A 13191-nucleotide genomic window follows, 5' to 3' on the forward strand; every position below is an offset into this window, starting at 1 on the left:
ACCAGGAAGCCTAGTAACGGCTTCCTGGTTGCCATAGCAAGAATCGCCACCCGTGATCCATCGCGGGGAGGCCCGGGGGGTACAGAGGGAGCTCCCTCCCTCTGTAAACCACTTCAATGCGGCGGACGTCATTGACAGCCGCATTGAAGGGGTTAAATGGCTGCGATCGGCGGTAACAGCCATCGCAGCGGCATGTCAGCTGTGTATAACAGCTGACAGCCGCTGAAGATAAAGCGCGCACAGCTCCTGTGCTCGCTTTATCTGCCGGGCGTAACTGTACGCCCGAATGCGGGAACTAACTTGGAATTTGGACGTACAGTCACGCCCAATCGTGGGAAGGGGTTAACAGTTCATATTGCTGGTTCCTCTGACAACATTGGTTTTCTTTATCTATTATACAATTCAAGTCAAATGCCGATATCAAAATCAAATAAAAGAGAACCTAATATAAAAAAAAAAAAGAAAACTTTCAAAGATATTTTATTATTTAAAAAAGTCAAACATATTTCATTTTTTTGTTTACTTTTTTTGCACAGACTTCAAAAACATTAACAAAAAGACCCAATCAGTTGTTCCCTTTGATGCACTTCAATTAAGGCCCCATTGTAAACTTAATTTTCCCTCTGTAACCTGGCTCCAAGTGCAGAGATAAAACACTTAGTTTTTATAGCTTCGATCTCTGGGGAAATAAAAAAAACATTGAAGAGGAACTACTTCATGCCACCAATACAGTTCATGCGAACATTAGGACTCCTTGTTGGAGGAAGAAGAAAAAAAATAAAAGTGGACTGTACACAAAATTTTCAGTTCGAAAAAAAAACAAAAATAGAGGGAGGTGGTAAATCATAGAATCCAATTCATTTTCCGGAAACACTGGAAAAAAAGTAAGCGGCTGTGTCATGGTGAATACAGTCAGCAGGTTCTCTCAACTGTTGATATAGTTTTAGCTTAGTGTTAAGAAAATGGAAAGCTACTTCAGAATGAAGATGTGGACACTTTTCTGAAGACTGATTTAGGCCTTTTTTCGGCTCAGTTCAAACAGCTGTTAATGACATATTCCACGAGATCTCTCTATAATACATTTTAAATGGTAGAATTAGAGGGCGGGCATGAAAATGAGGGGGAGCAAGTCAGTGTTTTTGCATTGTAACATAAGTTTAAGTGAACGTCTTTAACTTGTTAGTCACACGACAGATTTGGACAGTGTGAGAATTAGTAGATTCAATATTAGTGCAAGACGGTCCTCAGTTTCTTTCAGCTTTTTCACTTGGGCTCTGGTTTGTCTTGCAGCAGTGGTATAATGGACTCCCACGCAGTAAGGCACTATTGGAGAGAATGAACATAAAAGTGTAAAATAAAAAGGACAAGAGTAACATATTGTGACTTGTAAATGCAGCTTAACCCCTCAAGGACGCAGCCTAGTTTTGGCCTTAAAAAAAAAAAAAATCATGACACCTTCCCTTTATTATATTGCTTTTAATATATTAACAAAAATTGTATTTATTTGTGATCTCATTTTTTACTTTTTACTGTATTCATACTTTTACTTCTCTATGGGGGCTGCCATTTTTTTTCATCTCTGTATGTGGCGATTAACGCTCAGAGCCCATTTTTCAAATCTGACATATTTCCCTTTATGTGGTAACAACGTCGGAATGCTTAAACCTATCCAAGCGATTCAGAGAATGTTTTCTCGTGAGATATTGGGCTTTATGTTAGTGGTAAAATTTGGTCGATATATTCAGTGTTTATTAGTGAAAAATAGCAAAATTTAGAGAAAATTTGAAGAAAATATAATTTTTCTGAATTTAAATGCATCTGCTTGTAAGACAGAGGGTTATACCACCCAAAATAGTTGCCAGTTCACATTTCCCATATGTCTACTATATGTTGGCATAATTCTTTGAACATTTTTTTTTCTAGGACTTTACAAGGCTTAGAACATAAGCAACAATTTCTCATATTTTGAATAAAATTTCAAAAGCCTTTTTTTTTTTAGGTACCAGTTCAGTTCAGAAGTGGCCTTGAGGGGCCTGTATATTAGAACCCCATTTTAGAAACTAGACCCCCCTAAAAGTATTCAAAACAGCATTTAGAAAGTTTATTAACCCTTTAGGTGTTTCACATGAATTTAAAGCAAAGAGGTGAAAATCTTTTATTCCATTTTTTTTCTGTAAAACAGAAGGTTTTACCAGAGAAACGCAACTCAATACTTATTTCCCAGATTCCTCAGTTTTGATAAATATCCCACACGTGGCCCTAGTGTGCGAAAGGACTGAAGCACAGGCCTCAGACACAAAAGAGCACCTAGTGGATTTTGAGGCCTCCTTTTTTTTAGGCACCATGTCCGGTTTGAAGAGGTCTTGTGGTGCCAAAACAGTGGAAACCCCCCAAAAGTGACCCTATTTGGCAAACAACACCCCTCAAGCAACTTATCGAGGGGTATAGGGGGGGGGGGGATTTAGATCCCACAGGTTTTTTGCTGCATTTTGTGGAATTAGGCTGGGCAATTGAAAGTCAAATTTTTCCGATTAAAGGTAGGAATTTTTCATTTCGACAAGGAATAAAAGAGAAAAAGCAACATTTGTAAAGCAATTTCTCCCGATTACGGCAATACCCCATATGTGGTCAAACTGCTGGTTGGACAAACGGCAGGGCTCAGAAAGGCAGGAGCGCTATTTGGCATCTAGATAGTGTTGGATTGGTTTCTGGGCGCCATGTCGCATTTGCAGAGCTGAGATACCAGTACAAGGGAAACCCCTTAAAAGTGACCCCATTTTAGAAAGCAGACCCCTTGAGGAATTCATTGCAGTTTTCATGGGGTGCATGCGACTTTTTGATCCGTTTTTATTCAATTTTTAAGAGGCGTGGCGACTAAAAAACGGCAATTCTACTAGTGTTTTTTTTACAGCGTTCACCGTGCGCGATACTTTATGTTTATAGTATTTTTTTTATGTTTTATGGCGTTTGCACAATAAAAAACTTGGAAAAATAGAGTAAAATTATTATTTTTTTAAATCAAGAAAGTCGTGTGAGGACTTGTTTTTTGAGTAACGAACTGTCGTTTCTATCAGTATTTTTAGGTACATGCGACTTTTTGATCTCTTTTTATTCCATTTTTTGGGAGGTGACGTAACCAAAAAAAAAAATTGTGATTCTGGTATGGTTTATTATTTTCTCTTATGGTGTTCACCGCGCGGAATAAATGATGAAATACTTTTGTAGATCAGGCCGTTACGTACGCGGCGATACCAATTCTGTATAGTTTATTTTTTTATTAGTAATAAAGGACTGATAAGGGAAAAAGGGGGATTTTTACTTTTTATTACGTTTAAAACTTTATTTTTTATTTTTACACAACTTTTTTTTTTTACTTTGTACCACTAGGGGACTTGAAAGCAGGAGGCCCTGATCGCAATTCTAACACATTGCACTACATGCATAGTGCAGCATATTAGAGCTGTCAGCTACTCACGGACAACAAGCATAGTGGGTCCTTACTTTGACAGGACCCACTAGGCTTCCGAAGATGGCATAGCCGGAGGCCATTATTAGGCCGCTATCATGTAGCGGGGCGTCGATGGTGGTTTAACCTCTAAGAAGCGACGTACTATTCCATCATGGAGCGCGAACGATGTGCTTACCATGACGGAATAGTTGGTTCAGGAGCGTGAAGGGGTTAAAAGTGATTATTTATATCACGGACAATTGATTGTTGGTTTGAAATTAAATTTTTTAGTTTTTTTAAATCGATACAACAATAGGATAGACGTTTACATGATTAAAATTCTTGTACAAATGTATAAATAAGCTTTTATGCACCAAAAGGCTTTTATCCAAACAGCTGCTGGTCATTATTATGTCCAAAATCTTGGATATTGTTGAACTAATCTCCATTTAAAAGATTATATATAAAATATGTGTGCTAACAGAGACTTAAAATGCTGAACTGCAAAAATAAGATCAGGTGGTACAATGGATGAATGATCTCATAGAATGTTAGAAATTTAGATATGTAGTTTTCTTTTACCTTCTCATAGTACTGCATGTTCTTGTCCGCCATTCCCATGAGCAGCTGGCGAAAATCTTGTCTTTTGTTATTTTGCCACCTCTCCATGTCTGCCTTCAAATCAGCATTGAAGCATTCTACCTTGTCCTGGCACTTCTCTACCTCAGTTGGCACCTAAAACCATTAATGTGGAAAGAAAACAAATATCAAATAACCAAAAATATAACGGATGGACTAAAAGACTTTTTTATAAAATTAGTATATACATTCTGTGCAATAGTTTTAGGCAGTTGTGGAACAATGCTTTCAAAAATGCAAAAGGGTGGTCACTGTCACAGTAGTGTATGTTAATTTACTTTACTCACTAAAAATAAACATATTTAGACCAGTGGTGAACAAACAGTAGATTGCACACTACCGGTAGAACTAAAGCATCATGCACACGACATGTCCTATCTCTCCATGGCTCTGAAAGTCTGTCCGTTTCCACGGGCCTGATTCGCCTGCTAAAGTGAATGGGTCTGTGAAAACTATCGGGTGCCACTCGGATTACATGAAAAATGGCCCGTGTCGAACTTGGTCGTGTACAACACGCATAAGGCCACGTTCACACGTGGCAGAATTTTACTTCTGCAAATGTTGGTGCAGATTTGGGGCAATTACGCAACGAATCTGCAGCAACATTTGCATATTTGACAGGTAATTCAGACGTTGCAGATATCACAGCGGACTTGCCACAGATTTCAGTTTTTGCATTGCAAAGGCTGAAATCCGCAGTGAAATTCCGCTGCTTCTCCGTAACATAATGTGCATTCTGCGGAGGGGAGATTCTGCACCGCGTCCTAATTTCCGCACAGTTATATTCCGCAATGTCTGAGCTAAGTTTCCTAAAAATGTATAGAAACAAATGTAAAAAACGGCTGATGCAGAATTCTAATGCGGACTGTCCTCAGCAGAATTCTACAGCATTTCCGCCACGTGTGAACGTGACCTAAGAGTGGCGACCAGTAGATCTTGCTTGATGTTAAGCCACCACACTGTTCTCTTGCTCGCTTCAACAAATGAGGAAACCTGCCTCGCTAGGGTTTTGTTTTAGTATACCGGTTTTCTGCCTTTTTTAATAAATGGCTCATTGGCAAAACCTGGAATTTTGAGTCAGAACCAGTGTGGGCCTCAAACTCTGACAGCTATTATACATACCAAGGCTGGATTCACACACGACGCAAAAAATAAAAGTGCCACTGCACAATTTTTAAAACACATGCAGATTTTGTGGCGTGTTTTGCTGTGGAGCTTACGGATTATGCTGCGGATTTGTGTTGCGGATTTAAGTGCAAAAATGTTAAAAGAACTTCAAAATCTATGAGGAAACTCTGCATCTAAAATCCGCAACGCATATAGGGGTAAGCTGCGTAAAAAAGGACTATGTATGACTGGCTGATCCCCCCCCCCCCCCCTCATAGGATTACATGGTGTAAATTTTTGAAGCTGATTTTTCAACATCAAAATTATGCTGCTTTTATGCCATGTGTGAATCCAGCCTAACACAGAGCAGGGCAGAGTTGAGCTTCAGCAGTCATGTATGAAGAAGGCAAGTGCAATAAATAACTAACTGCCCCTGCTATCACTATTATGGGGGCACTTGGGCTTCTGAGAAAGGGGCATGCAAAATTTCTGCATGCACCTTTCCCTGGTTGCCTGGTAGATCAGCTAACACATCTATCACATTTCTTACAAATTCCCAGAATTACCAGGCATTTGAATAAGGAGAATTGGAATCTTATTGTAGGTTATGGGCAATTTCTCAACCTTTCACTTGCACAAGTTTTGCTAGATCTCTGCTCCCACAGATGTTTTATAACAGTATCCACTGCTCCAAAGACAGGACACAGGCTACCATAGACGGAAAAATGGATTCTGAGGGGAGTAGCACTGACAGTTTATCATTAGAATGCTTTTGCTTTAAAAAAATAAATAAATATGGCAATCCTACGAATAAGCATAAATAAATTCCCTAAATTAGAAATTTCCTAACAGAATAATAATACAGACAGATACCAATAATTTATTTTTGGCAAAAAATATGGCCCAAAGAAAAAAAAAACTAAAATCACTGCAGAAATTCAAGTAGTAGGCCTTGTTCCCACAATGCAGATTTGATATAGATCTTGCATGTATTTTTTAAGCCAAACCCAGGATCGGAACCTAAACAGAAGAAATATATAAGGGAAGGCCTTATAGGTCTGATCTCCTGGTTCTAATTTTGGTTTTAGCTTAAAAAAAACACATGCAAAATCTGCTGTAAAGTGACATTCAAGAGCTAGTGAAAAATACAGAAACTCACTCCTGTTTTCTCTTCTCTTTTCAAAGCTGTGGCTTCCAGTTTGGCTTCATATTCTGCTTGTACTTGATCCCTTTTCTTCAGTACACTCTACAAATACATGTATTGAATTATTGGACAACTCAGTTTTCCCAAAGATGAAAATAGGTAAAATTTGTGTGTGTTGGCTAAGAATATCATTCGTGCCTGGACAATTTCTATAACAGAGTACCTTTACTCAAAGTTCTTGCATCCAGATCCACAACAGCCTATGGCACCATTAGGAAAAATCAGAAATGCCTCCCCAAAACTCTGCTGGGACAGACACAGGGTAGGAGAGAGCATGACTGTCTACAGCGAAGATCCGCTGCTTGTAAAATATAGGGATACAAGGGACGTCCTTATACCGACCACCATCCACGATAGCAGCCTCGTCCCTGTGCAGGGATCCACCACCCAAGTTTCCAAACTCTGTGCATACAGGAATATAATTATTATATGGGGGGCATTGATCTTTCAGATCAAGTAATCAAGCTATACAGCACCATGCACAAAACAAAGGTATGATAGAAGAAGCTGTTGGTCCATCTCATCCATATAGCCTTATACAATGCCTTTGTCCTGTACAGATACGCTGGATGTAGCAATGCTTTCCTCCAATTCCAGGAGAAAGTTATTAAAACTATGTTATTGTTGAGCAGGAAGGACACAACACACCAGTGTGAAACATGCCCCATAAAACCTGGCCTGTGCATTAAAGAATGCTTCCAAAATTTACCACACCTCTATGGAGTTTTAACCCCTTCCCACCGCAGACATTTTTCAGATTTTCATTTTTTTCTCCCCACATTCCTAAAGTTATAACTTTTTTATTTTCCCGTTGATAAAGCCGTACGAGGGCTAGATAATTGCAGGACGAGTTGTAGTTTTTCATGGCACCATTTATTGTACCATATAACGTACTAGGAAACTGGAAAATTCTGTGTGGGTGGAATGGGAAGAAAACAGCGATTCCTCCATTGTTTTTTTGCGCTTCGTTTTTATGGCCTTTATGGTGGATCGCTTGCACTATATAATGCAATTCTAATGTATTGCAGTATAGTGTGTTCCTGAAAGTCTTCTATTAAGCCCTGCCGGAGGAGTATTAAGTTGATAGACCTGGGGTACTTCCACGCCGCTCCTCTATCAGACGCTTTAAATGCCGCAGTCGCTATTGACCGTGGCATCTAAGGGGTTGAACAAGCGGGATTGAGCCCAAGCAGGATCCCGCTCATAGTGAAGTGTCTTCTGTAACATACAGCAGACAACCGCGTTGTACGCCCATACTTCCCCTACCTCGCTATGACATAAGTATACATCACACATCAGGAAGGGGGTAAATGTATTTATTCTTAATCCACACCTTCTGCCTCACATTATGGCCATACTAAAACTATTTTATTTTTATTTTTTTTAACAGACCCCATTGCTGTTAAACTTTGATATTAGTAAAACCCCCAAAATAAAAACAAAAAAAATAATTTCTCACTAGTCCTAGATGAATATTATGAAGCCATACTATGATGGACTAGTACTGGAGGGAGTGTCTCTCTCACCCTGGTTGCAAAGCTGGTGAAAGAAGAAGGAATATAAGTCTTCTCAGCGAATCTGCTTTTGCTGAGACTTTTCCTGTGGGCCTGGATCTTATGAAATGGTGGATAGGTAGGTCGGTAGTGGGATGTGCCATTCTCTCTCCCTCCAATGCAGAATTTCCAGGTTTCCCTCAGTCCTGACACAAACTAAAAATTCTCACTGTAGCCCTAGATGAATACTACGAGGGCTGTCACTTCACAAGGGGTTAATTTCTGCAGGGATTTTTCTTAAGTTCTGAAAAATCAGATCCTATTCAAACACAAAATGGTGCCTGAAAATCATTCAAAGCAAAAACTGTGCCTTTAAAGCCACAGTGTGTTCCTTCCCCTATGAGCCCTGTAGGCAAAATAAAAAAGCAAAAAAAAAAACCTACCGGGTAATACTAATTCTAAAAGAAACTAGAGTAAAAATATAAAGGGAATTTCTCCAGTTGTGCCTACTTACAACACCCCTAGCTGAATGCCTTGAAGGGTAGATTCCCAAATGGGGCCACTTCTATGGGGAGCCCTGCTGTGTGCCCAGACACCAAATTACAACCGAATGTTGGGTAATCCCATACCTGGGAAAACCAACACAACAAATTGTGGAGTAGGTGTCTCCTGTTGCACAAGCTGCGCACATATTGGGCACCAAAATGGCGTATCTGTGGATTTTTTTTTTACATTTTCACTCTTCACAAACAGCACTGCATTTATTTTTGAAGACCACTTGTAGTGTCAAAATGCTCACTACACCCCCCCCCCCAAGGCATTAATCTAGGGGTTCAGTTTCCCACTTCTCTGTTACATAGTTTGTACGGTTGAAAAAAGACACATGTCCATCAAGTTCAACCAAGGGATGGGAAAGGGGAAGTGGGATGGGAAAGGGGAAGTAAAAAATTTCTACACATAGGAGCTAATATTTTTTTGTTCTAGGAAATTATCTAAGCCTTTTTTAAAGCCATCTACTGTCCCTGCTGCGACCAGCTCCTGCGGTGACTATTCCATAGATTCACAGTTCTCACGGTAAAGAAGGCTTGTCGCCTCTGCAGGTTGAACCTTTCTTTTTCCAGACGGGGGAAGCGCCCCCTTGTTTTTTGAGGGGGTTTTACATGGAACAGGATTTCACCATATTTTTTGTATGTGCCATTCATACATTTATATAAGTTAATCATGTCCCCCCTTAGTCGTCTTTTCTCAAGGCTAAATAGGTTTAGTTCTTTTAATAACTTAGATTCTCCATGCCCCTTATTAGCTTCATTGCTCTTCTTTGTATTTTTTCCAACTCCAGGGCATCCTTTCTATGAACTGGAGCCCAGAACTGGACTGCATATTCTAGATGAGCCATACCGAAGAAAGAATAGAGCATATAGTCGGAGTATATAAGAATATATCAATTTTATTATTACAAAATAACATACATTTAAAAACACATTATTCGAAGACTCTAGTACTAGTACTATGGTACGTCATTCAGCACAGGAAGATATTATGTAACACAGACGAAATGGTGTATGCCGCAAAATTGTATATACTACCCACAGAAGTGATTATACTATATTAGATCCATGTGGATTGTATACTGATCATCCGCAGTGTCCTCTCAGTTATATAAGCATGAAGGATACTATTAAGTCAGGAGAGAGTCACACCGGGAGGATCAGTAATGAAAATAGTGAGCAGTTATAACAGTGCAGTCTTACCCATTTCAAAGGAAAGTAAGGGGTATCGATACACGTCCGTGCTGAGTCGTCCGTGGGTGACTCAGCACGGACGTGTATCGATACCCCTTACTTTCCTTTGAAATGGGTAAGACTGCACTGTTATAACTGCTCACTATTTTCATTACTGATCCGCCCGGTGTGACTCTCTCCTGACTTAATAGTATCCTTCATGCTTATATAACTGAGAGGACACTGCGGATGATCAGTATACAATCCACATGGATGTAATGTAGTATAATCACTTCTGTGGGTAGTATATACAATTTTGCGGCATACACCATTTCGTCTGTGTTACATAATATCTTCCTGTGCTGAATGACGTACCATAGTACTAGTACTAAAGTCTTCGAATAATGTGTTTTTAAATGTATGTTATTTTGTAATAATAAAATTGATATATTCTTATATACTCCGACTATATGCTCTATTCTTTCTTCGGTATGGTTCTATATTACGGAGCAGTCTATCCGATACATTATGGGGGAAGTTGGCCTTTTAAACTTTACCTAGCCTGTAACCAATATATGCTTGGAGTCTATTTATCTATATTCTAGATGAGGCCTCACTAATGCTTTGTAAAGTGGTAATATTACATCCCTGTCCCGCGAGTCCATGCCTCTTTTGATACACGACAATATTTTGCTGGCCTTTGAAGCAGCTGATTGACACTGCATGCTGTTATTTAGTTTATGATTTACAAGTACACCCAGATCCTTCTCAACAAGTGAATCCGCCAGTGTAGCTCCCCCTAGGACATATGATCCATGCATGTGGTTTCTAATATTTTGATACTGGTGATATTTACTGCATTGTGCCATGATCACAAAGGAGGCCTCAATGTTACATGGTGCTCTTTCCCTTCTGAGCCCCCATCTCTTCTGGGAAGGTTTTTTACTGTACTAGAAGCACAGGGGCTCTTCAAATGAGACATGGCACCAGAAACCAATTCAGCAAGATCTGCACTCCAAAAGCCAAAAAGGCGATCCTTCTCTTCTGAGCCCTGCCATGCACTCATACACCAGTGCAAAACCTGGTCTTCTGTTGTAAAATTCTTACAGATTTCATGTAACAAAGTGTAAAATCTACATGTGATCAAGCTACTTAAAAAGAATTTATGAGTTTACACTAGGGTTGCACGATGCATTGAAATATCAATACAATTTCGATTCCGTACACCAACAAACTGTTCAATACCATTAATTCATGTATTTCGATACTAAGCTGTGCTGCCACCATGCTTAGTATTGTAACACATGAATGTAGCCAGAGAAGGGCTGCGGGTGTGTAATATAGCCATTGCCCCGCTCCTGAAAAGTGCGCGTGCGCGGTCAGCATGATTTGATGCGGCCGGCGCTGCATTAATGAGCGCTGGCACGGCAGACAGAAAACATGGAGGGTGCATTGCAAGACACCCCCATGTTCTGTCTGCAGTTTTGCCGTCACCGCTCATCAGTGCAGCACCTCATGCTGACCGTGCGTGGACACTTGTCAGGAGCAGGGCAATGGCTATATTGCACAGCCGCAGCCCTGCTCTAATGGTGGAGATCAGAGAAACCTCTGATATCTGGCGCTATTCCCTTGAATGCTGCGATCAAAGCGGACTGCAGCACTCAAGGGGAAAATGAGAAGGGGAATGCCCCTTGGATCGCGTCACAGGGAATCCCTGTGACGCATACCATATATGGGCAGACAGCCCAGGGTCCATTGAAGGACCGCAGGGCTGTCTAACCAGATTTCCTGTTAGGGCATACGGATGTCCTAACTGCCTGTGTACTATCCATACACAGGCTAACGTACTGGCATATAGACATATGCCAGTACATTTTAAAGTTAAAAAAAAAAAAAAAATGAATATTAAAATTAAAAATGTCAAAAAACACACATTTACAATAAACATTAAAACAAAAGTCTCAATACAAGTCTCAATACATAAAATATACAACCATTCGGTAGTCGTGACCGTAATAACCTGCACAACAAATTTAAGCGTAATTTATTAAGTGCATGCTGTAAAAAAAAAACACAAAAAACGTCTCACTTATTAATGTGAGGCACGTGGTGTTATGAATTTTAAACCTCCATGTGCCTCACATTAATACTAATTAACCCCATCATGTACCTGCTGATTATTGCCGAGAAATATGATGGGGTTAATTACTTTTAATGTGAGGCACTTGGAGGTTCAAAATTCATCACACCACGTGTCTCACATCAGAAAATGGATGAATTTTTTTTTATTATTGTTGGAAAAGTATCGTTTTTCGTATCGAGAATCGCAATAATACACAAAGTATCGGTATCGAAGTCCAAACTCCGGCATCGTGACAACCCTAGTTTAGACTACATTTAAAGAAGCACACCAACAAATAATTTTTTTCCTATATAATGCCCAATGTTTTTGGACGGTAGTGAAGGTCCCTGATCTACAGCGATGTCTTTTGGCATCGCTGTAGTAGAGGCTTCTGAACACTCATCCTCTAAGCAGGAGCTGTAACTAACAGCTCTTGAACTTAGAGTATTATTCGATCCCAGTTGTATTCAGGAGGCTTCTGAACCAGAAATGCGGTAATGCGATCGGAGACGGGAGGAACCATTTGAGACCTAGAAAGGACCCCAGGGCTGTTTGTTGCCCTAACAACAGCCTGTGTCATAGTGACACCCTGTAATGTATTAGCATACAGGAGTATGCGAATACATTGTTATTTAGCATGAAACGTGAATGGCAAAAATTATATTATATAAACACACAGCACATTTTTTCTACCCCCAAGTCACGCAGGAAAATTTTTTACAATTTCACTGCATAAAAGAAGACCTCATAGAGCCACGTCAATGAAAAAATAAAATCGTTATGGCTGCAGAAAGGCAAAAACGAAGACATTTTTAAGGCCTTTTCAGGCCAGGTCATTAAGGGGTTAAAGAATAAAGTAGAGGCTCTGTGTATACCTGTTTTAATGTGTCATTTATGGGTGGTCTGTCATCTTAGTTACTTCTTCAGCTCTGATATGGTTCCCCTAATGCAGCCTACATTTCCCATGATGCTTCTTACTTTGCAGAGGGGGCGAAGTCTCATCACACTGCACTTGCTCTGCGGCCTAAGTGCAGCAAGTGATATATCAGTGACATAGAACTGCTTTCCGCACACTGCAGTCTCCAGTGTATTTCTATGTAGGGTTGTCCCGATACCAGAATTTGGACTTCGATACCGATACTTTGTGCAGTATTGCGATTTGATACAAAAACGCTACTTTGCCAACAGTAATTAAAAAAAAAAAAAAAAAAAAGTTATTCCACTTTCTGATGTGAGGCACGTGGTGTGATGAATTATGAATATGACTCACATTAATAGTAATTAACCCCATCATGTTTCTCATAATGGACAACAATGGGTTAATGTGTAAGGTACATGATGGGGTTAATTACTATTAGGCATCATTTACACGAGCGTAATATACGCACGTGCTTTTCACACGTGTCGTACGCACCTATATTAGTCTATGGGGCAGTTCAGACAGTGCGTGAATTTTG

General features: G+C 39.9%; 1 protein-coding gene across 3 annotated transcripts in view; it reads right to left on the reverse strand.

Moving 5' to 3' along the window:
- Positions 1–464: 464 nt before the first annotated feature.
- The window catches only part of SNX30 (sorting nexin family member 30), a 66851-nt gene continuing 54124 nt past the window's right edge, over positions 465–13191 (reverse strand). For 2 of the 3 annotated variants that reach the window (XM_075825576.1, XM_075825580.1), the window contains exons 7-9: positions 6354–6440; positions 4031–4183; positions 465–1323 (exon numbers count right to left, since the gene is read on the reverse strand). In XM_075825576.1, coding sequence (XP_075681691.1) covers positions 1264–1323; positions 4031–4183; positions 6354–6440 — 300 coding nt within the window. In that variant the 3' untranslated portion in view covers positions 465–1263. The remainder of the gene's footprint in view (positions 1324–4030; positions 4184–6353; positions 6441–13191) is intronic. The other variant, XM_075825577.1, reaches the window with a different exon arrangement.

This window comes from Rhinoderma darwinii, chromosome 1, assembly GCF_050947455.1.
Source record: "Rhinoderma darwinii isolate aRhiDar2 chromosome 1, aRhiDar2.hap1, whole genome shotgun sequence".
In the NCBI taxonomy this organism is placed as follows: Eukaryota; Metazoa; Chordata; class Amphibia; order Anura; family Rhinodermatidae; genus Rhinoderma; species Rhinoderma darwinii.